Here is a 25,799-nt window from a genome sequence, read left to right on the forward strand (position 1 = left end):
CTGAAGGATGCCATCTGCTGCCAGTATGTGGAAAACCTGAAGTAGAAGTTGGGCCAGGGCAAGGCGTTTGAGCTGACACGCAAGTGGGACACCAGCAACCACTTCCTCCCCAGGGGCAGCTTCACGCAATTTGCCAACTGGAGATTCATCCACAGGGCCTGGCTCAACTGTGTTCTGCTCAATGGAGCCATTCACCACGGGAATTGGGACAAGCGATGTAGGAAGTGTGGGTATGACAACGAGACACTATCCCATGTCATGTGTAGCTGCAAGCCCCATTCCAGAGCCTGGCAGCTGAGACACAACGCAATCCAAGATTGCCTGATCAGAGCCATCCCACCACCCACAGGGAAGGTTGCTGTGAACTCCGCCATCCCCGGAACCGACAGCCAACTGCAACCAGACATCATCAACACCAACGAGGACTGGAAGAAGATCATCATGGTGGACATCACAGTGCCCTTCGAGAACTGGAACCCTGCTTTCCACGATGCCCGAACTCAAAAGGTGGAGAAATACATCACTCTGGCCGACACCTTGAGACCTAGGAGTAACCAGGTTCAGACAGACGCACTGATCGTCAGACCCCAATAACGAGCGAGTGTTGCGAGAACACAGAATCAGTCAACACTACGCTCGGCTGATGCGGCAACTCATGGTGTCGAACGCCATCAGATGGTCCAGGGACATCTACATAGAACACATCACCGGACCTCGACAATACCAGGATAGATGAGCTGGAGTGCTGATGAGAAGCGCAGTAAGGAAAGTAACTGAAAGACTTCCCTGATAGATTGTATATCCTAAATGGACAACCTACCCTGATTATCAATTACTAAGGGGTAATCTCCACTCATTGATACATTTTGCTTTCCACAACCAAATTTTTGTACAATGTCTCATGAGTGATGTACCCGAATACTTGAATGCTAATTTCTAAACTGTATTCTTAAATTTATTCACCTAAATTTGGGTTACCGCTGATTATGTACTCTATGTATCACAAGACTTTTAAAAACACACTCTGTATTTGTGGATAATCTAAGCACTATGCCCAGATGTACAGACACTCTTTTCTCAACCTATGTATTACATACTTTTTTTAGCATTAGCTTTAATAAAATGTTTGTCTTGTTGGTAGAGGGAGGCAACCGTTTGCCACTATCCTAATATTCTCAAGTATATTGCATACTGAAAGAGTTGGGGGAAAAACCATAATAGGATACGGAGATAGCTTAGCATATACATCAACTTTGAATATGATGTTCTTAAAAGAAGAGTGAGGAATGAGGGTCTCGAAGTTAAGGCACAAGCCCGGGACTCAGGAGGTCTGTGTTAAGTTACTGGCTCTACCTCAGGCTTCCAGTATGACTTTGAGCAAATCTGTACCTGAGCTTCCCAAGAGTAAAACAGGAATAAGAAATACTTCCTTTCTCCCATTTTGTGTCTCTTTAGATTGTAAGCTGTTCAGGGTCGTGTAGGTACAATATTTAGCACAGTGGGGCTCTGGTAAAGCTTGGGGCTTGCAGTGCTAGTATAATATAATAAAACTGTACCTTAGGTCCTTTAAACCTATGCATACCAAATAAAATACTCTGTTACTTCAATGAGGCTAAAATTCAGAGTCAGGTTATTGAAAGGTTTATATGAGAAATTGTGTACACTTATGTTAAGCACTAGCAAACAACAGGAAACACTGCCAACAACAAATTTTAGAATATCACATATGAAGTTGTTTTTTAACAGAGAAAGCAAACAACTCTTAGGAGTTAAAAAGTCCTTTGCAGAGTTCACACACTGAAGTAAGCTACGGTATTCTCTACCAGTGTGTTTCTCACAGCAGTATTACAATCATCGTGCGGGATCTTAAAAGCACTCAACACTAACCTAACTCTACTTCCGCTGAAGTCAATGGTAAAACACCCATTGACTTTAATGGCAGACGCAAACAAGTGTGGCTCATATTGAGTGCTTTTGAAAAATTTCACCCTTGTTGAATATTACCCACAAAAACCACATTAAAAAGAATGTTAAAGTTGCAAAGTCAAGCACTCAAAAGTTAGGAACAGTTGCCTGTGCAAGCTTAGTTTGGACTCCTTGAGTGTATGCATTATAATAATCTTTAAGTGCATGATCACATCCTAATCTTTCCACACGACCCCTGCCTCATTCAGTGCACAGGACGGATGGTACTCAGTTAATGAGCAGCTATTCAGTATTTTGTTTTAGTCTCATTTTTCAATATGTGGCCCATGACCTTATTTACTGCACACCATTCAAACCCTGCTCTGAAGGCAGAATTAGCTGATGATCCAAAGGTGGGAGGCATTGTTAATACAAAGGAAGATCAGAATATTATACAGTGAGATCTGGATGACCTTGAAGACTGGAGAGACAGAAATGGGATGAAATTCAATATAAAAAGTGCAAGGTCATGCACTTAGGGCCTAATTATAAGAATTTTGGCTACAAGCTGGGAGCTCATCAGTTGGAAGTGACAGAGTTCGAGAGAGACTTGGGTGCATGGGTCAATCGTAAGATGACAATGAGCCACCAATGTGATGCAGCTGTGAAGAAGGCAAATGTGACCCTAGTATGTCCCTGGTGAGGCATTCCTTGCAGAGACAGCAAAGTATTAATGCCGTTGTACAAGGCAGTGGCAAGACCTCATTTGGAATACTACGTACAATTCTGGTCACCCATGTTCAAGAAAGTTTAATTCAAATTGAAACAGGTGCAGAGAAGAGCTACTAGGATGATTTGGGGAAATAAGGGCCTATCTTATGACAGCAGATGGGAAGAGCTTGGCTTGTTTAGCCTACCAAACCAAAGGCTGAGAGGGAAAATTACTATTCTCCATAAATACATTGGGGGTGGGGGTAAGAACCAGGGAGGGTGGAGAGTTATTTAAGCTAACAGACAATGTTGGCACAAGAACAAATACAAAATGGCTATGAACAAATTCAGGCTGGAAATTAAAAGATTTCTAACCATTAGAGGAGTGATGACATGGAACAGCCTCCCAAAAGGAGCTGTGAGAGCAAACAATTTAATTAGTTTTAAGCGCATCGGTCAAATTTATGAATGTGATTGTATGACATGGTTGCTTAAGATGGTAGAGCTCAGCAGCCCTGGAGGTCCCGTCCAGTATGTGTCTTACGTTTCTAAATGCTCATGCTTCTGGGCTTCAGCCGTCCACCTTCATGGGTAAGGAAGGGATTCCCCCCACCATGTATTATGGGGGCAGAGTTTGGTCTCCTTCCTCTGAGGCATCAAGGATGGCTACAGCTGGAGATGGGACACTGGATGGGATAGGCCTACTCTGTCTCAGGTGCTTGCCCAGCTGGTTCTTGCTCACATGCTCAGGGTCTAACTGATCGCCATATGTGGCATTGGGAAGGAATCTTCCACCAGGGCAGAATGAGAGTGAGGTATGGGGGTTGTCACCTTCCTCTGCAGCATAGAGTACAGGTCACTTGCCTGGATTAACTGGGACTCTCTCTGTCATGGAGTGTAATCTAGACCAGTGAGGGGGTGTGTCACCACCTGTCCCGTAACTTTGGGTGCCTGAAAGGTCTTGCTACTGTAGCTCCCAGTCTGGGACACTCACAGCCAGCCTATAAGCATGGAGGTCACACCATGAGTGTCTGTGTGCTAGAAAGCCCTGGTTCAGCAGCTCTGACGCCAGCAGCCTGCCCACAGCCCCACTCCGACTTCCATCAGCCTCGATTAAAACCAGCACAGTGACCCCAGCACATTCCCACCCATGAATTTTCCCCAAACCATGTGCTCTGCTGGTGTGAGCCTATGGGCATCCCCGTGCCAGAGGGGATGGGAGCCCACTAGTGTCAGGTAATGAGTTTCAGCTGGCCTGACCTGTCAGTGTATCCCACAGCTATCTACTTGTCTCCAAAGAAATTAAGCTAGACAGTGGAGGTCTCATTTACACAGAAATCATCAGAGGAATGAGAAGAGCACAGGAAGGGAGGAACAGCATGAGGTCATCTTGCCTCTAGAAGCAAGGTAAATGAACTTTGAGCGAGATGCTTTTCCAAAGGTTTACTGGACTGTGAAAAGGGAGGGGCAGAGAACCCCTAAATTATCTATCACTAGAGAGACACAAGAGGCCAGAGCTCATGCAAACTGAGAAAGGTGGGTCCTTCAACCAAGGAGGGATTGAAGTCTCTTGAAATTAAATACAGATGAGAGTACTTAGCATTTTATAGCACTTTATTTTCTTAGGGAACAGCTCCCATTGACTTCCGTTGCAGCTGTGAGTGCTCAGCACTTCAGATACCAAGGTCTACAGTTGGGCACCCAGAAAATGAGGAGGACACAATTAGAGACCACCTGGGAAAAGTTTGGGTTAAGTGACTTGCCCAGCATCACCTAGGAACTGTATTCAGTTGAATTAACATTCAGTTAACCTTAACCGTAAGAACCTCCCTTCTTCCCCTGCATTCCCCTGCCTCAATCACTACACACCTTCCAACTTCTGCAAGAAATGAGGCAGTGGCCTTACAGACAAAAGCCTCCTTTACTTAACAACCTTGAATCAGCCCCAGAGCAGGGCCATCCTGACTTTGCAGAACTGTACTTTTTAAAACTTTACCCTTAAATTAGAATATTCTAGGTTTCAAACATTTATAACTACAGTTCTAACACTTCTCCCCATTACTAATTAACAGGTGTTCACAACCTTAACTGTATATTAAAATCAGGTAGATTTTTTGGGGGCATGAGGGGTGGAGAGTGTTATTATTGACAATTAGTCTAATTAGGAAACAAGAAACAAGAAAAAAATAATGTTGTTCAACCCTAAAACCATTTACAGAAGAGTACAAATTCTTCAAACAACCAGGAGAGCAGAGAAGGTATTGTAAGTATGTTTAAAACTGAACTATTAAGCCAGGAGAAGGGAGTAATTTGCAATCATTAGTTCGAGGCAAAGAGCTATCTCTCTTAATTGGAAAGTATTTCCTGAAAACAACATTTATCACAGTCCTCTCACTGCCAGAACACTTCTCTTCTTGAAAATGGAGTGGCTGCTCTGAGGGCAAACAGGTTGTGTCTAGCCACCATTACAACTGCTTTTGTTTATAGAGCCAGGGGGGAAAAAATCCCATGCAGAATATTTCATCGCAGACATTGTCTCCAGTTTTATTTGCAGCTTTGCCAAAGTCAACACAACAAAATGGACAGACTGTCTGGCTTTCTAGTTAAATGATGGGATTTACGCTCCATCAATTTTTTTAAAAATTCTTCCCCCCTCCGCATCTACTGTCAATGCTAGGAATCGCTCTCCATCAGCCTTCATGCACTTTCTTGGCCTAAATGTACTCCCCAGTTTCACAAAAGGGAGCACCTCATCAGGCTATAAAAGCCAGGAGGTCAAACCTGGGCCTTTCTGGAAGCCTTATAAGCTTCCTTCTTCCCAGACAAATGACTCACATCAACAAACCCGTCTGCCCACCAGGAGAGTTAAAAGGAGCTCTCTTCAAAGTGCACACTAATGCCACACTTGACTGTCTAGCAGGTACAACTGCAGAGTGACATCCCTAAGGGAGCCGAGCATATACACAGATTCTAGTTTCCTGGTCTCTACCAAGCAAGGGAAGTGAAAAACTGAATTCAGAATGAAAAAGGAACGTCCAGTGATTAGGGAACTATCCAAACTTGAGACATGGATTCGATTCTCTACTCTGCCATAGACATGTGTGATCTTGGGCAGTTAGCTTAGACTCTCTGTACCTCAGTTCCCAAGCTGTAAAATGGGGAAACAGGAATTAATTCAAGGAAGTCTTATGGTCTGTGCTGTGCTGGAACTCAGACCAGATGATCGCAATAGCCCTTATTAACTATGAATCTACTTCCCTACCTCACCGGCATGCTGCAAGGTTAACTACAATAAAGACTGTGAGGTGCTCAGATAGTATGGTAACAGGAGCCATGTAAGTACCTGTCATAAATATAAAGGGAAGGGTAAACCCCTTTAAAATCCTTCCTGGCCAGAGGAAAAATCCTCTCACCTGTAAAGGGTTAAGAAGCTAAAGGTAACCTCGTTGGCACCTGACCAAAATGACCAATGAGGAGACAAGATACTTTCAAAAGCTGGGAGGAGGGAGAGAAACAAAGGGTCTGTCTCTCTGTCGGTATGCTGCTTTGCCAGGGATAGACCAGGAATGGAGTCTTGGAACTTTTAGTAAGTAATCTAGCTAGGTATGCGTTAGATTATGATTTCTTTAAATGGCTGAGAAAAGAATTGTGCTGAATAGAATGACTATTTCTGTCTGTGTGTCTTTTTTGTAACTTTAGGTTTTGCCTAGAGGGATTCTCTATGTTTTGAATCTAATTACCCTGTAAGGTACCTACCATCCTGATTTTACAGGGGTGATTCCTTTACTCCTATTTACTTCTATTTCTATTAAAAGTCTTCTTGTAAGAAAACTGAATGCTTTTTCATTGTTCTCGGATCCAAGGGTTTGGGTCCGTGGTCACCTATGCAAATTGGTGAGGATTTTTACCAAACCTTTCCCAGGAAGTGGGGTGCAAGGGTTGGGAGGATTTTGGGGGGAAAGACGTGTCCAAACTACGTTTCCCAGTAAACCCAGTTAGAGTTTGGTGGTGGCAGTGGTTATTCCAAGGACAAAAGATAAAAGTAATTTGTACCTTGGGGAAGTTTTAACCTAAGCTGGTAAAAGTAAGCTTAGGAGGTTTTCATGCAGGTCCCCACATCTGTACCCTAGAGTTCAGAGTGGGGGAGGAACCTTGACAGTACCTCTGACAGACTGAACATGAGCCCAGCTCTCTGTTGTCACCACACACGCAGCCACACACTGCTCTAGAATTCACCCAGACACCGTAACAACTGAGATTTTAGGTTCTCGCACTTTAGGAGCTTCACAAACACAGCACTGTGGACACACTGCACATGTAATAATTTCAGTGGGCAGGGCAGGGACTGGCTCTTAGACTATGCCTAGCAGAATATGAGCCTGATCGTATTTGGAGCTTCTGCATGCGACAATCATTAATACTCCATACTAATTTCAGTCTCTTTGGTACGTAACAATCTGACTTTGTTAGGCCTTGTTGCATGCCCTGAAGGTACTTTTCACACTGGTAAAGGCTGTAGCGGAACTCTGGTGGGGATTTACATGGAAGCTTTATCGTTTGTATTGCTGTTGTGGTACTGTGATCTCGGGAGTAGGGTACTGTGCTGGAGTCTATTTTACAAAGTGTGTTCTAAAAGTTTGTCAAGACCCCTAGAGGTGCCCCAAAGATGTCCAGAGCTTGGGATCTTATCTTATTTAAAGTCACAGAAATCTGAATTAATAAATTAATATCATGGGTAAACATTTCAAAAGTGTCTAAGTGACTTAGGAACCCAAACCCCTTTTTCCAAAGTACTGTAGGCTCTTTGGCTCCGAAGTCATTCATGAACATTTGAAAATGTTACTGTATATCCCTTATCCACTTGGGGAGTTACTTGGAGTAAAAAAGTATGGTCGCATAGTTTGAGCATGAAAGTGGGAGAAAGAAACTCCCATGTTTTCCTCCTAACTATGCCACAGCCTTGCTGTGTGGCTTGGGGCAATTCACTTTACCCCAGAGTCTCAGTTCCCCCATCAGTCGAGTAGGGATATTACAGTGTACCTACTTCTCTGGGATGTCATGTGGAATATTTAATTTTTTTAAAGTGATTTCAAGACAAAGTACTCCAGGTAGTAAATGCTAAGTGTTATTAGCTGACTACTTATATTTTTCTAGGAGAGCTGGTTTAATAACACACCATTCTGCAAGGGGATATATTATAGCAATATAGCCATGTACTTATATTCAAATATTAGTATTAGTTATATGAATAGTTATTTTAAAGCATCCCCCACAACTACCAGTTGGGTGCAAAGAAAAAAGCAAACCCCGGCAATATTGTCTTCTGCCCTGAAACTCTGGATGTAGTTACCTTTGTCATCTTTACTATTACCGGCCATAAGGTTATCCACCTTTTCCCAAATTTAGATGATAGAATTTGACTATCCACTGGGTTGTGTGAAGTACTAGTTCATTTAATTTATCCCAAGTTTGCTAGCTGTTAGTTTCTTTTAAAATTAAGTTATTTAGGAAATAAAGACCAATTCACCAGAATACTATTTAAAGGCAAGAATAGCTGGGCTACCAAGTCCATATTGAAGCTCCCAAAAAAATGGCTTGATTTTCAAGAGTGCTGAGCCCACAGAAGCCTCCAATGAGTTCAACAAGAGCTGCTGGGAGCCCAACAATTTATCACATGGTTCAGCAATTTTTCCTATGGGTATGTGGCATACACTAGGTTAAATGAGTTTACTGTGTACTCTGTGAGTCAATGTGATTTGAGACTGTGATTTTCAGTGGGACTTGATCCTCTAATTCTGTTAGGTGCCTTTGAAAATCCCACTCTGACTACTTGTGCATGTTTTTCCTCAGATGACACTGCATAAAAACCACACTGTATTTAAATGAACATTGCAAAGTGGGATTCAAATGTCAGGACTATAACATTCTAGTAAAGGTTACATAAAGTAATGATTAATTAGTGCTTTTCCTCCTTCCAATTTTACTCGCCTGTCAATAAGAGATAGTGGATGATCTCCTAGCCAAAATATGCATCATTTCCAGCTCTCTAATACCACTGAAAAGTGGGTAGGAGTTCCATTTGACTGCACTAATTTATTGTGTAGAATCAAGATTCTACAGGCAACTCTCTCTCATCTGTTACCTTCAATGTTTCCCGCAGCTATTTGATTTTTTCCTGGCTTTTTGAGTTAATTGGTCAGCTCATGCCAAATCCCAGCTGTCAAAATAAGGATCTGCAGGTTTCTATATATTTTTTTTTAAATGCAGAATGCCAGCCAGTCCATATCTGCAACTCCATTTCTAAACAAACGCTGCCACAGACTTCAACTGAGTTGCACAGGGCTAATGGAAGGCAGGATTTGCCCCACATGTAGTTTCTTAAAAATCTGAGGCTATTCCCCATTTGTAAACTCCACTCGTGGGTACTTACAGCCCCTGCCAACGTCCTGAGCACCAGCTGAGTAAGAAGAAGGCAGGGTAGATGGCCTTTTGTCACTAGAGAAGGCATTGGGAGGCACCTATGCTACTTCAGTCCTATCTCATCCTTACCTCAGCTGCTCTCCTCTCTGCTGAAGACTCAAACAAAACAGTAGAAAGAGGGGGAATGACACTAGCCAGGGAATAGGCAACAAATCTAACATTTGAATATAAGGGGGCCAGGGAGGCTTCATAGCAATACTTTTGGGGAAGGGAGGAAAGTGAGAGATATGGACTGCAGTGTTGCTCACTCTCACAAGTCTCACAATTGTTGTTGCTTTCCTTAAAGCCCCTGCTCTTTCAGGCAAGAATCTCCGCTTTTATTTAAAAATAAATACATAAACTATCTAGTCCCTGTGGCTGCAGAGAAAAGCCTAAAAATGTGACCCACGTGCAGCTAAATGGTTTTGACATCTGAAGGTAAATAAAAAGAACCTGTGTTGGGGAATCTGCTCCACACTGGCAGAAGAGGGGTTAAAGCAGCCCGGGGAGGCTGCGCAGGAGGCAGCCAATTAGGAAAGGGCTTTTCGAGACAGTTTAGAGAGACAGCCAATCAGGGCCAGGCTAGGCCATATAAGAAGGGCTGCTGAACAGAGCCACTTCAGTCACTCCTCGGAGTTTGAGGAGGGAGGATTGGTTGCCCTGAAGGAGGGAGAAGAAACAGCACCATTATCTGAGCAGTGCTGCGTGGGGTCAGGGGAGCATGAGTGAGCTCCCGGCTGACTACTGCTAGACTGAGGCCCTGATACAAGGGCGAAGAAGGTGCTAGGGCTGCAGGGAAGTGGCCCAGGGAAACAGATGGCGGGAGTTCGAAGTGAAGCAGTGTGTGATTGCCAGTCCCCCGATCCTTTGGCCCCAGCTGCCACTGACACAGGTGGCTAGACCCTGGACTGCAGCCTGCCACTGAGGCAAGTAGCTGGACAGAGGACTGTTGAGGCCCCCCAAAAATGTGTGTGTGGCGGGGAGAACCAAGTGGGAAACAGCCAGAGGGCTGTGTGTCCAGAAGAAGACACTGTGGTCCTGAGAGCGACACGGGTCCTGATAGCAGAAGCAATGGCGGCAAGATACCACTAGATGAAGGCGCACCAGTGAACCAGAGCTAATTCCCAGGACAGCCAGCAGGAGGCACCGCAGTGCTGAGCTGAGCCCCATCACAGAACCCAACCAACAGTTTCATGATTTTTACACCAATCTCAGGATTGTTTTTAAGACCTCGCTTGTGGTTTTTTGAATACTTGGGTCTGGCACTACTGGGGCTGACAATTCCTGCTCCCTGTCCTGCCCTTTATCTGCATGCAAAAATGCATGGGCAATTGCTTGCCACTATTTGTGCACCCAATTACTGCATGTGGATGCACAAATGCAGCAAAGGAGCAATCACATGCATTTTTGCACTCCAACCTTAGGCCTCACTTTTTCGCTCTGCCAAGACAATTATTCTCCAAGAAAATCTAATTGAGGCTGATCTCTTTCTGAGTCAGTTGTATTGTCCATGTTGCTGAAGAATATAAAAAACTCCTATTCAATAGTCTCCTGGCTTGGGGCCATGTAGCGATCTTCATGTGGTTATTGAAGGGTTGTAGGATGGAAAGAAACTCTATGGGAGCTGTCAATTCAGTAAAAACTAATGAAATATAAACATAGTAGTATCACCTAAATTCAGTCTCTATAGAGCACCTGCCATCTCCTGTTTTATCAACCATTTCAGCAGTAAAAATAAATAAAAGTTATGCATTACAGCCAATGAACAATCGGCCAAATGTAAAAAGCCAAACAGTATTTGATACCCGGCTTGAAACAAATTCATTCCTTTTATCCACAAGAAGGGTTTCTCTTTAACTGACACCAAGCATTTACTCAAGGGGAAAAAATGGCAAAACGTGACTTTGCTGGATATTAGAGGTGGCAACCTGTGGGCACTTGTGATGAGCACAGTAGAAGCAGCTGAATAGAATGAACAGAATAGAACAATCAACCTGTATACATAGTGTGGATGAAGTACGTAGACTTCTGTTCACTCACACTATGGACATTCAGAAGCAATGGAGAGCTCATCCAGATCTGTTCCATTCATCTGATATCTACTTGCATAATATGTTTCCAACATGTGTATTGTTCTTGTCTACACTATTAAACAAAACGCTCCATATAATAGTAGACCCACAGCTACATTCTCTCTCTCAGGGTGTCGGAGTACTGTCCAAATGAACAAACTGATTCCAGCTCAGATTCCCCCTCTCCTTGCACAGCAGTCAGGGGGATGGCTACAAGGGCAAATGTCTGGGGCACAGAGCGAAGACAATACCTTTGATAAGTCTTAGCTTCACACCAAGGGGACTGGACTGAACTCCAAACTGGAGTGGGGTTTTTAATGTTTATTTTCTCATTTTAATAACTTAGTTTTCTTTCATGTCTTAAATACTAGCCCTTGAGGATGTTGAACACTTCCTACGTTGAATCTAATTTTTTTTTCAGATTGCTCCCTCTTCTATAATGAGTGAAAACAAACCTCCATAATTTATGTAGGGCTGGGCAGGAAATGGTTTTCCTGTCCTATGAAAATCTGAGATATTGAAAAATTCGCCCATCCAGAACTGGGACAAAAAGTGAATGAAATCTCCAAATTTTTCACAAATCAAGATCCAAAACATTTTTTTGGTTCAGGTCAATCAAAATGTTTAGTTTCAATAATTTCAGAACATCTCATTTTGATTTTGACCTTTTAATTTTTTTAGCCTTTTGAAGTGCAAATTACTAAAATTTCAAAACAAAAAGTCATTTCAACTTGAGGAACCGAAATTCTCGATTTTGAAAATGTCCAAATGGGATCTTGCAACAATTTCAAAAACTATTTTTGCCAAAAATGTTTTGAGTCAGGAGAGTCATTAAAACTAACCCTGTTGTCTAAAAGTTTCAGTTTCAACACATTGGCATCGTTTGGCAAAAATGGTTTACTGAAAAATTCCCAGCCATGTGAAATCTGCCTTAATATAAATTTTGGAGAATCCAGATCTGGCACCAATCCTGTGACAGAGTAAATCATGCAAGTGGCTCAAGCAGACACTAACAACATTGCAGAGCCAGTTGAAGGATCAGATTTTCAGTAGCTCACGCCAGTGTCCTGGGAAGCTAGAAGGTTTTTACCTTCCTGGCAGGAAATACTGTGATGCTGATTTCTTTTCATATAGTACCAAGGTACTGTGGTGATAGGTGTGTATATCTAAGCATCAGTCCAGTTACGTAATTTACACAATGGTCCTGATCCGTCAGTCCTTAGCCAAAACACCAACAGAGTTCAGGCAGCGGAAGATTAAAGAGACATTGGTCACGTGCTGAAAGTAGCATTTGTCTTACTGGTGGAGTTTCCCAGTGAGTTTATTTCTATCTGGAGCGGCTGAAAAGGGTGCTGTTCTTCACCCTTCCCTTATTTCAAAAATTCTTTCACTGACGCTTAGGAAAATAAAATAAACCGCATTTAAAACCTTTTGCAAAGGAAAAAAAACCACAGAATGATGGATGGAGAGTGATTCTGTGCTTGATCAAACTGAAAAAGGGCTCGCTGTTTGATAATGGTGGGATATATTTTTGGAAGGGAAGGGGGAGGAGGAATTAGGAATTGTTTCATTATTTGACCAGGAAACCATTTAATCAGTCAGACATATAAAGAAGAAATCATTTCCAATATTCAAAACTCTCTGAATTGAAGCCCAGAATCCAGATGAAAGTAGTATGGGCAGATGTGAGAAGAGTTGCTGGCAATAAGCTCTTCTGTTCATCAGACTCATGGTCCCAATTTACTTCAGAGGGACTTCCATACTAGTCAAAAAAAAATTGGCTGAGAGGCTTGATCCAATACCTACTGAAATCAATGGCTATTGGATCAAAAGGCTTCTCATCAGACCTTAAATTGATTTCCTCTTTGGAAGTTTTCCAAGTCTGTGTTACAATGTACCAAATGAAGTGAGCTGTAGCTCACGAAAGCTTATGCTCAAATAAATTGGTTAGTCTCTAAGGTGCCACAAGTACTCCTTTTCTTTTTATGTACCAAATACATCTGTATTTTAAACAAGGGTAGGCTGTGCTCCCTTACAGTCCACTGTCTCTTTCTTGATCCCAGAGTGAAGTCATGATTCTCATGTGTCCTTGGTAAGACACTCGATACCATAAAATCTAATATTTTAGAGCAAACTTCAAGGACAATTCTCCCAACATGCTGGAGGATCTGGGAAGTATTGGGCTACTCCACCATCCTTCTTTTCTCTTTCTGTTACTGCAGTCTTACTTCCCGGCCTGGAGCATCTGGCCAGACTGGGGAGCCACACACTGCCCAGGGAATAAATCTGCTTAGTTGCTCCTCTTTCAGTCAACTCCCCTTTGGCCACGTGTGTCAGGTAGAGCAAGAAGCATTGCCATTTACAGTGATTGTGGGAGAAGAGTGCATCTGCAAAAAACAGCTCTCCCCACTAACAGCTGGGCTAGGGGAGATGAGGATGGAGGGGTAACAGTGATAGCAGAACGGGACATCTGTACAAAAATACCGCAGGGTGTTGCAGTTAGAAAGAGCTTTACCAACAGTTCATGTGAGGGATGGCTGAGTATTTAAACAACAAAGAACTGAAAAATCTTCAACCTTCCCAACAAGAAAAGTCAAAAGGTTCACTAATCAATACACATTTTACTAATGGAATGTGCTAAGTACTTTACAGGACTATTTCAGTCAATTTCTCCTTGGATTTGCTATCCTGTATATTCACAACTGTTCTGTGTTTTACTGGGGTGGTTTAACTCTGAGCGTGGGATAATAAAACTTCTAATGATAATGAGACTGCAACAATAAAATCAAGGATCAATATAATCCATGTAAAACCATGTATTACACCTTAAGAGGAAAAGACCACAGAAAAAGAGTCTGATTTAATGCAACTGAATCCTGTGCTGATTAAGTTTCACCAAGATTAATCTGTGAAAGCCGTTCCATTCAATGGAGCAACATTCTAAGAAATACTTGTGTGTTGAGCTTTTGCGTTAACCACACTGCAACATCTAAAAAAACAACCCAGAGAGGCTTTGAATATTTTTAGGTTCTCCTGAACTGGAATATATTGTGAATGCCAGAACTTCCTAAGTGAAAGAAACGCACACATTTCCTGTGATGATGAGTAAAGCAGGAACATCTACAGAAACTGATCCTTACAGAACAACAAAAATAAAAAAAAGGTTTCACTAGGTTTCTAAATCTTAAGCACCACTCTGGTCCCTATTAAGTATAACAAGGAATCTGCTTCTTATTGCCTCTTTCAAGCTATAGAATTAGTTCTAGTTTGTGGAAGCCAATTTTGCAGAGCTAACAAACAAGGTATTTGTGTCCCTCTCTAGCTCTCATTCTAATAATGGCTAAATTTCAATATTTTTTCCCTTCCATAGCCGTTCGCTTCTCTCTGTTAGTAAATGGAAAATGCTATGTAATAGATTATCCTATTTGCTCTTGGCCATAAAAATGGAAAGGTAAAAGTTTAAGGTTGTCAACATACCCAAGCCTACTTATATGGCTTAATATATGCTAATTATCTCTTACAACCATACAGAGATTAAGTATTTGGGCCCTGTAGGCTCTGCACAAGAAGAGTTGAGAGGTTGGTCATAGTGTATGATTATGCTAAATTAAAGATGCAAAACGCATTCTGCATAAAATGAAACTATATAGATTCACCACCAGTCAACTCCCATGTTTACAGTGATATCTTGCTCACCTAACTTAACAATAAATCAACTTCTAAGTTGCAAATTCACTTTTGACACGTAATATACTACAACTAAGCTTTAAGTATCTTAGTGTAGCTATTTAGAAACAGGCATAAGTGAAGGTAATGGAGTCAAAAACTGCAGACTAATTGCTTCAGCTGAAAGCTTATTATTGCTCCAATTTCAAGCCGCACAGCAGGTAAGAAGTAATCTAAAATACTCTAGGCCAATGCAAGTGTGAATCTTTTCATAAAATTTGCCTTTATTTTCAACTGAGCTATTTTTTATAAATAGCAAAATCCGCACATTTTTGCATTGTTGCCAAGAGCGGACGGGGGGAACCTCAGGAGTATTATTAAGAAAACACTAAGGTCTCAGATTGTTGTTTTATTACTATTCTAATCATCATAAACTCTTGGTCTTCTCTATAAGATGCCTTCTATGATAAGGTGGACTTGAGGAGGAAATTAACTCTTTTAAAATAAGTACTTCCTCTGTTTGCCAGAAGCTGGGAATGGGAGACAAGGAATGAGTCATTTGATGATTACCTGCTCTGTTCGTTCCCTCTGGGGCACCTGGCATTGGCCACTGTCGGAAGACAGGATACTGGGCTAGAGGGATCTTTGGTCTGACCCAGTATGGTTGTTCTTATGTTATGTTCTTATGTGCTTACGTCTCATTCCATATTGTCCACCTGAAACACCTAGGGCCTGATTCTCTACTACCTTGTGCAGTCACAGTCACCTGTGAAAAGTGTGCAGTGTGGGTACAAAGCTTTCCCATTCTAAGCTGGTAACACTTTTGATGCACGCTGCATGGGTGTAAAGGACTACACAAGGGGCACTGCAGTGGAGAGCCTGTTATTACAGCCATCATTAATAGAGCCCCGTGAAATCCTTTTAATTTGTATAATTGTTCAAATTATTTTTCAGGAATTTCATGTTATTTCATTTTATCCATTAAAATATTGTCTTTTTTTATTACATTTACATTAATCAAATACCTGAAATGACCATATATAAATCCCCACATCAAGCCCTGCTCTCCCCTTTCCCTGCTACCCGGGAGGGAGCTGCAGTCGCAGCATAGGGCAGGAGCGCATGGACTGGGCACCCCTCCCTCAGTGGCTGTACAGGGTCCCCCTCCCCACATGGCACAGCTCCCTAATGGGCCAGGCTGCCAGGGACTTATTTCAACACCACCAGTGCTGGGGCGCTGTTGCCAGTAGCAGAGACTCGCCTCTCTGCGGTGGTCAGGCCAAACCAGTGTGAATGGCGTTGCAACCTGGAGCATAGGGTCGCAACGCAGGGGCACCATTTCAAGCCAAGCTGTTCTCCTCGTCAGCAGGGAGCAGCAGTGCATGCATCCAGTTGTGGAGAGGCTGGTGGGCCCTGCTGCAGGCAGCAGCATCCGAGGAGTGGTGGGGCTGAAAACTGCAGCTCCGGTAACAAGTGATTTTTTGGTATTATTTCATTTGATGTCTTTTTCATTTTCTTTCCTCTTATTTCGTATTTGTGATAAACCAGAGTCTCTAACCTTCAAGCACTTCATCTGATCTTTCCCTGTCTCACAGCTACTCTCATCATCACTCCCTGCGGGACAGAAGAGGTGTGTCCACAATTGTTTCTTGCTCGGCTACTGACCATCAGCCTCCTCAGCAAGCTTCTGGAGAAGCTGGTCCTCTTTTACCACCTCGGCAAACCTAAGTTCATTCTGCTCAGGCACCTTTCACGGGACTGAGGCTTCCCTTCTCCACCTGGCACCTCTCTAGAGATTGGATCTTCTCTCTCTTCATTTTGCTCGGTCTCTGAATGGTTTTCATTCATCCTCCTGTCCTGCCCCGAGTGCTTCAAGCAAGGAGAGATGGTGCCCCTAGCACTCTTTTCTCTGTTTCCAGCTTACCTTTTTAAGAATCCTTCCCCTCCCTTGCTTTTGGTAGAGCCTTTACCTTTCACTATGCAGTGCCACAAGCCCCTGGATTTGAACCTCAGCCCATGTAAATCTACACTGCTCCATCGGCTTCGGTGGAGCTACGTCCATTGCTCCATGCCCCAACTGCCGAGGGTCTGGCCCCTCCCTTTAACCCTCTTCTCTCCACCACATAGGTCTTCTCCTGCTGCACATTCTCACTTCAGCCTTAAATGTTACTGTTCCCAGGATGCCATCCAACTTTACCATCATCCCTGACTCCTCCCATCTGCAGCTCTGCCTATGTGTCTTGCCTTTGCCAACTTCCAGCTGCACTGCACACTCCTAATGCTGATGTTTCTCTTGTAAGTAAAATGTCCTTTTACCCTATGTAAAGTGATGCATGCCTCTGTTCTTGTACCTTCACTCCAACGTTGTTTGCTTCCAATTCCAGAAACCTTAGTGTCATATATAAACCTAAGCTCCCATTTGCCTCCCACATCTTTCCTGTCTGCAAGTCTGTTTATTGCCACCACTGGAATCCTGCCAGCATTTGTCCTCACCTTGACACTCTTTGACCAAAATCTTCCTACATGCCTTTACTCTATATACTAGTTATTTCAATTCCCTCTTTTACAGTCTATCCCATAGGTCTATTCTCTAAATGTCAAGCAGCCCATAATGCCACAGCCAAACTTTCTTCTTGAGCTAGGGAGTGATGCCAAGTTGCCCTCACTTGCACTGGCTTTTTAAACATCTCCACCATCAAAGTGCCCTTCTAATTTACAAAACACTTTGTGGACTTGCTTCAACCACCCGTTTCACTCCTCCAGTTTGTGCCCTCCCATCCACATTTCACAGATGGGGCCTATTCTCTCAGATTTGCTACCCTGCTCTTCCTTATTTAAATCCCATTTTAAAACTGTCCTTTTTTATTTAGGCTACTCCTTCTTCACAGCATTTGGTCACAAGATGTGTTTCAGATAATACACTAAAGAGTAACATTTCGTTCAGTGGATTTTTTTCTATTATATATGGTACAAAGAACATGAATACAAAGTATTTTTTGTCATTTAAATTATTTTAAATTTACTACCTTGTTTTGAATTCACAGTCTAAAGTGATCATGATTCATGGCTACTTAACATATTGCAAAAATCACAAAGGAACAGCATTAAAGTCAGAAGACTACAAAGTAGAAAATCTTAGTTCACCGGTTAACTGCAGCAGTGCATGACAACATTTCTCCAATGCATCACAATTGAGTCCAAGCTGCTAGATGCTCTACACGAGGACAAAGGAGCCAGTTAATTCCTTTTCCTTGATAAAGCAGGTTTTCTTTTGGAGTTTAAAGCCATGTCTTGCAAATGCTAGTTAACTGACTACCTGCACAACTGGGTTCCTCTGGTTTCTAGCAGCAAACTCAAGGCATCCCACTGCAGAAAAGGCAGCTGGGGGAAAATTGCAATAAATGCTACCCACAAACTCCTCCTCAGCAGTGAGGTAGGGACAACAGCCAACCAGAGCTGTCCCAGTAGAGCATGCTGATGGCTAAGCAGGGAGATGTGCACATCCAACAGGCAATCTCTGCTTAAGCCTCCCAAGGAGTCAGGACTACAACTTAACACTTGTACTTCCCTGAAGTGGAATCCCCAAAGAGGGGAGGAACCCTCAGAGCAGCACTAGGGATGTACCAGCTGTGTGTGTGGAGGGTGACTATGGGAGATGAAGCAGGGGTGAGTCAAGCCCAATGTACTTTAAATGCTTTGGGACAGACACTACCAGTTACAATGTATTTGTACAGTGTCTAACACAGCAAGGTCCTGATTTGGTTGAGGCCTCTGGGTTCTACTTCAATGCACGTTAAATACTAAAAATTGTAAATGGTTATGTGCCAAATTTACTCCTTTCCATCTCTGTCCTCCACCACCTCTTAGTGGCCTGTTCTCCATACAGCAACTTAGCAGCTTGAAAAAACTGACACAGTTTGATGCAATTTCATGTTCTCGAATACAGTGTTCTCAGGAGCCCTATTATGGAAATTTAATCTCTTGCGAAATAGATCAAATACCATTAATGGAATAAAACACAACTGTTCACTATGACTTCCTGGAGAAAGTCGGGTTTTGGATCTACAGTATGATAATGTGGTTTATGGAATAGTTATCAAATGAGAAAATTATTCTCATGTCAAGAGTTTTCTCTTTTAAAAAAAAATTAAAATGTGAATTTAACACACAGTTTTCACTAAAAAAATCTGGCTTTGTTTTTGGTCTAAGTCAGTGCCAATTGCGTCCTTGCTCTTTTCCTACTCTTGAATGTCAGCATCCAGAGGACACTCCTCTCTGCCTTCTGCACAACTAGAGTAAGCAGAGCCAAGACATTATGTCAAGTTGGCTAGAAAGATTGGTATGCACATGTGGGGATTCACCTTTGGGAAAGGACAGCTTCCAGCTCCAGCCAAGGCTCTGTAGGAGCATTGGTGTCCCAGGCTGCTGAGATGATGTGCTGAATCAGCTCATTTCCTGGGTGCCCTAGCCCCACCTGGTCCACCCCAGACTGCTCCTAGCCCCCTGTGGAAGTTGGGTAGCAGACAGACAGTTTGTGCCACTGTGTTCCCCAATTCTATTCTAAATCTTGTGCTCCCAGAGCCCTGACAGTACAAGCAGGTGGAAGGAACCTGGGACGTGAACAGAACTTTCTTGTTGTAAGAAACATTTAGGCCCCAATCCATTCCCCTTGAAACCAATTGGAGAACTCCCATAAGATACACCAACACCAAAAGCGATGGGCCCAATAGACAGGAGAGAATACTCTTCACAACCTCCATTATAACGTGGCATGAACAAGACAGACTGTGCCTGATTCTCAGCTACTCTATGGTCTTTTCACACCACTCTGGCAATGTAAAGCAGCCTAACGCTCTTTAAGGCCACTTTATATTGCCAGGGTGGCATGAGGAGGCTTTAGAGTAACTGAGACTCGGATTTATTGTATCCCCTTCAGTACAGGGTTGTACGTATCATATAGCCCAGCATATACAGCACACATCAGTGAGGACTTGTGGGACCAGCAATCAGGTTTGCAGAGCCTGGAGCAATTTAAAGTAGCATCACTCGGAATAACAAACCTTTACAGTTTTTCAGTTCAGAAATATACTTCCCATATATGAATATGCACCGTTCTAAGTGTGCTGAGTCATGGTCTCCCACCCCTACTAAAGGCACATTCAGGGCTTGGTCATGGTTCTTATTGGCCTGAGTGACACTGGAGAGGAAGCCGCAGCACAAAACCCAACTGGCATTGGCTGGATAGATATGTGTCTTTGAAAGGGGCCTTTGGGGAGTGCTACAGCTGTAAAATAGGCTTAGCCAGATCTCCCTCCAACCAGCCATCCTGGCAGGAGATGGGGCCCTGGCACATGTTCAGAAACGCCCCTTCTGGAGCCACACATTATGCCCGGTGCCCTTTGGCACTCTTCGAGCAAACCTGCAGAAGTAGAGGCAGACTTTAGCACACTGTACAAGACACTATTCATGTACGTCTTTGACAACAAACTACAGTTCTGCCTGTGAAGTACAATGTGCCGTGGTAGATTGGGAGCATTAATCTCTCCTTCCTTCCACTCCTCACCGAGCTTCAATTGGGTTTCCTGAATTAACTACCCACACCCCTTTTCAAACTCCTATAATTTGAAATTAGAATGGCACCTTTGAAAATAAATTTAAAAAAATTATTAATTTAATGACTATTAGAGAGAGCTATTCTATTGATCTGACTCCATTTCATTTCCTTGTGGGAATATATTTCAGTCCAAAGCAGCCCTTCTCTTTCTTGCCTTTTTATCTAACATTTGGTCAGCACATGTGACAACACACTAGGCATAAATGGTCATTGTTAACTCAAGCGTGTCTAGGAAATGTCTGTGTCAGAGCAAAAGCCAGCTCCCACTGAAGTCAGTGGCAAAACTCTCATTAACTAGAATGGAAGCAGGATCAGCATCTTAATCAATTTTGTATGTTCAAGTATGAAGCTAACCCAGCAACCTTTTAAATTACAGGGGTTTTTTTCAAAAGAGATGGACTGTTCCCTCACTCTCTCTCTCTTTATTCCTGTCATACATGACTTTTAAAATGTTTAGCCTTATGTTTAAAATGTTTACCATTATGCTGAGTACCAAATTTTGATGAAAACTGGCCCAATTATTTTTATGTAGGAATACAGAGCTATGTGCATTCCCAGGCCCATCACATCACAAAATGCCATGTAACAGTAGCAGAAAATAAGACTAAACTATATATAAAACACACAGTATGCTACATGCAACAAGCAATGTTTTTTAGGCTACCATTAAAGTCCCTGGGCCAGAACCTCAGCTGATGTAAGTCACTGTAGTTCCACTGACTTCAGTGGAGTTATGCTGATTTCCACTAGTCAAGAATCTTCTTATTTCTTCATATTCACTTGTTTAAATCGTTAACATGCAAAAACAGCTTTCAGAGCTCAGTCACATGTCCGGCTAGCAATCCCCAAAGGCATAGGCAAAGCTTTGGTATTCTCTCGGGCCTGAACCAGACCCCGCTGCGGTCTTTCCACTCACTTCACTGGGCTTTGGGTGAGGGTCTATGACAACATGCACAGTCACTTGTATGTAGTGCTCTCCAACCATCTGGGGGGAAATCATTATTGTGGCAGAGGTAACTAAGCATAAATAGAAAACTACATCCAACTCCCACCTTGGTAAAGCCATCACAAACAGTGGGTTTTAGATAGCATCAAAAACCACCTGAGGGCATCTTTCCTCGACTCAGGAGGTTTAATGTTATAAGTTCAAATATAATGTTATAAAAATCAAAATAAACATTTTTAATTAACGGGGCGGGGGTTGTTCATTCGTTTCTTCAGGCTGCTGAATCTGCATAGTACAGCTTCAAATTCTTTATTTCATATTTCAAGAGCAATCAGACCTTCATGTCAATACAACCTCATTTGCCTTACAGGCATACAGATCACTATAAAGGTTTTGATTTAAGTATAAAACCTTTGCTTGTATTTTTCTTAAAAAAAAAAAAACTTTCTCCACCCCCTCCTGCAGTGTCATTTATTGACCATTTTCTGTTTAGCTTAGTATTATAAGGGAAGAGACTATACCTCTGCCAACAGTGCAACTTGAATGCCTCCGGATCAAGAAGATGTCACAATGAGGAATGCAGAAAAGAAACAGTCACAATCTTATATGACAGTAGCAGCTGCTCCTATAGAACATGCAGTCCTCTACACAGTCAGAGGAGCACTTTCACTGTAGTGTTATTCCAGGTAAAATCTCCAGCTTGATCAGTTTCAAGCAAGAGAAGAACAGCGATTTTTCAACAGCCACAAACCAATATCCAGTGGAAAATGTTTGGAGAACTCTGTACTACTTTACAATTACAAACTACTTACTTAAGTCTGATGGGGTCCAGTTCCTCATCTGGTGTAAATGGGTGCAACTGAACTGAAGTCGATGGCGCTGTTCCCATTTACAGCAACTTAGGATCTGGCCCAGAGTGTCAAACCATTTTATGCAGTGGGAAAACAAAACAAAAATTTTATAGCAGCCGGCAAACTTTTGTACTGACTCAAAGATTAATATCCACTGATATTTCTATATGCCTGATGTTTCTATTTCATACCCACATCAGGGCTGCGCTGAGACAACGCACGCTTTTCAAACGATTAAATGTACCATATGGATTGAATTGCTACTTAATTCCGTAACTGACTGAAAACAATCAAGAACCTTTGCATCATGCGAAAGGGTGGACACACATGCCGTGCACTAAAAATGGGGAAAGGTCACAAAGGGACAAGTCAATAACAAAATGGCATTAGGAAGGTAACAATACTTAAAAACAAAAGCAGGACTCCTTTACAAAAGGCAACTGATTTACACTTTCTGAACCAACAGAGCCTAACTAGTATCAACACTTTTACTACACTTGGGGAGAATAGTCCCTACCGCTGCCTTTGTTCACAAGAAGCAATTTTTATTTTCCTTCCTCCTGGACATACAGCTTTGTTCATTTTTATCTTCAGCAAGCAATGACAATGGGTATGTCCCAAAACCAAACAATGAAAAAAGAGTGTGTGTTCTGTAGATGGCAGGTTTAGGTAAAGGCAGTCTCTCTGCTCTCAGGATCAAAGTTGATTTCTTCACATTTTAGCAGAACAGCTGATAAAGCTCTGGCCATTAGTAAAATGTCACCCTGAAAATAAATATCAGATTGTGCTACCTTTGGTGGCAGGACACCCAATGAGATTTCAACCTCTCCCTTCCCCACCTGTCTTTAAAATGTAACACCAGGGAAAATGTTTGGTGCTCCCAATGTATAGAGCTAGGAAGAAACTATTTTAAGAATTAATTTGTGTCCCGAGAGATTAAAATTATCCTCTTGTGCTATCCTAACCAATGATTAAAGCACTGAACTTCCAATCTTTTAAGGAGACAATGAAAATATAGGTTTCAGAGTAGCAGCCGTGTTGGTCTGTATTCGCAAAAAGAAAAGGAGTACTTGTGGCACCTTAGAGACTAACAAATTTATTTGAACATAAGCTTTTGTGAGCTACAGCTCACTTCATCAGATGCATTCAGTGAAACTATAAGAATTCAGGATTAATCTTTATTTCCCTGTAGACTCTGACAATGTGTAGAGGAAAGCAGGGTTGTGGAGAGGACAGAACTGCTGCTATGTTGCCATATAAAGAATCTCTGAAATCTTTGCTGTCCTTAGCTGTATCTCAGCCTGACTTCCCCTTATGTCACCACTTCTTATCTTGCATATCACTTAGGGCTAATGATGTGGCTCCTGCTTTTCGGTCAGAGAAAGTTTCCCCCTTGCCTACCAGCACAGAATGAAGATGAGCAGAGATACATATTCAAAAACCTGACAGAGACAATGGAACAGAAAGGAAATTAAGTCTTTAACTCTCTGCTTGTATATAAAGACAAACACACCTGCAATGACAAACACAAAGATAGAGCAAATCAAATTCAGATGTGGTGTAAGCAGCTGGTATTTCCATTTAAGTCAATGGGAGTTGTGCCTACTTTATACTGTGGCTACATCTGGCAAATACACACATGCCTCTGAAGCAATTGAAATCTACTTTTGCAATTTTGTGCCCAACTACAGAGTAGTTGTAAAAAAGCCTAGGAAGTTCCACATGCAAAGCTTGGATTATTCCAAGGGACCCCTACCCCATCCCACTGTACCAAACATCAGCCCCATGCCACAGATGGAGGAAGTTACAGAGCAGAACACTCTTCACCTATACATTATTGATTACAGGGTGCAATCTTTTAAACATAACAAAAAAAGCCCCAAACAAGTGAACCACACACCTGCTCCAAAGCGCTTTCCTCCCTCCACTAACTAGTGACTCAGGTGGTAATTTTAGTAACAGCCACCAAAGAGAACAACAAAACCAAAAATCATACAGGAAATTGATAGCTATATAATTCAAATCTATATTTGCTTCTAGTTGAGGAAAATAAACAGCATTACCTGTTCTTGTTGGGCTTGTTTTCCTGATGCATTTTGTTCCTTGGCTGTAGTCATGCTCACCTATTTGTCCCCACTGCAGTGGTAAACAGGGTTTTACAGAGTGTGTGTGTGTGTGTGTGTGTGTGTGTGTGTGTGTGTGTGTGTGTGTGTGTGTGTGTGTGTGTGTGTGTGTGTGTGTGTGTGTGTGTGTAGGGACACACACAAAAGCTAAAGGGATAAGGATGTGTAACTAGTCCATCAGTTAATCACTAGCTAAAAGAGAAAGAGAGAAATTCCCCTCACCCCCACAAAAATATAAAATAAAAATGTAAAGCAATAAATCTCAGTCTCTCTTTCTCTCTCCCTGTTCCTCTAAAATAAAATAAGGAAAAGAAGGATGCTGTGGGGGCTTCTTCAATTAGCAACAGCCTCTGCAATCGTCACAGAAACAATGATAACTGCTTGGCAACCAGCAACTGGCAGCTCAGAGCTAGCAGGCAGCGATGTGGTCCTCGCTCCCCCACCTCCACACGCAGTCAGCGCTGGAGATGCGCACGCACCGGCTGGTGTGGTAGCAGAATGTGCCTCCCTCTGAGAATGTAGCTCAGCAGCCACTTGCATTCCCAGCGTTTGGGATAAAGGATCTAGGGGTGCAAATGCTGAGGGGATATAGGGCACTCCACATAAACTGCCCTCACCCCCCCACCCCCACCCCAGTGTTTTCCTCTGTCCAGAGAGGGCAGATTCTGATGAAAGTGACATACTCCACAAAAACTACTGTCCCCACCCATATCTCCTTACTTGGAAGTGGCCCCATCCCCCGCCTGTTTGCACCCCCTATCTAGAAGGGAAATGTATTGCAAGGGTTACAATGCACTCCACAGACATTGAACCCCCACTCCAACGCAGAAGGGACAAATCGCAGAGAGTACAACAGACCTTTCAGGGGCAAATTCCAACAGATATCATGCATGCATCAGAAACTGCTCTGCACTCAGAGCTCTTTGCCTCACTGGCTAGAGACCCACACTTTGAGAAGGGTATAGCATAATTCTCTGTTCCTGCCCCCACACAGGCACCTGCTGTCTTGAGGGGGTTACTTCAAATTTTTTGGTTATTGTTGCTGTCTTACACTAACTTTCAGCTGTCTAGGTCAGCTTACACATAGCACTTGGTCTAGCTGCTTTGCTCCATTACAGCTTGGCCAGCTCCCTGAGGATTCCTCTGGCATAAAGAGAATCCCTAGGGCTGCATGGAACTAGCCCTCAACAGGGAGCATTCCTGGGAGAAAGGGGGCATATGGTTGGTTGCTATATCTAGCAAACCAAAACTCTTGAATGGCCCCTTTGGGGCCACAGGCAGTTGGGAATAATTTAGAGCAGCTCTGAGAATGCTCTAAATTATGCTGGGCACAGAGCCAGTCTCTAATCAGCTCCAATACTGGACAGATATGAAGGTGCAGGTGCCATAAAGCCACCTTTGCCACCATTCCTCTGCCAGCTGAACCACAGCCCTGGATTGGATCCTTCATTG

The 25,799-nt window shown here is 42.7% G+C and overlaps 1 protein-coding gene across 7 annotated transcripts in view; it reads right to left on the reverse strand.

Moving 5' to 3' along the window:
- Window positions 1-25,799, reverse strand: part of DPP6 (dipeptidyl peptidase like 6) — a 787,036-nt gene that overhangs the window by 366,719 nt on the left and 394,518 nt on the right. Inside the window, exon 1 of one of the 7 annotated variants that reach the window (XM_084618427.1) lies at window positions 24,288-24,408. The exons of the other annotated variants lie outside the window; for them this stretch is intronic. Coding sequence (XP_084474553.1) covers window positions 24,288-24,341 — 54 coding nt within the window. The 5' untranslated portion in view covers window positions 24,342-24,408. Of the gene's footprint in view, window positions 1-24,287; window positions 24,409-25,799 lie in introns of those variants that run through there. 7 annotated transcript variants of the gene reach the window in all.

Source organism: Lepidochelys olivacea (assembly GCF_965140295.1).
Source record: "Lepidochelys olivacea isolate rLepOli2 genome assembly, chromosome: 2".
NCBI classification, from domain to species: Eukaryota; Metazoa; Chordata; order Testudines; family Cheloniidae; genus Lepidochelys; species Lepidochelys olivacea.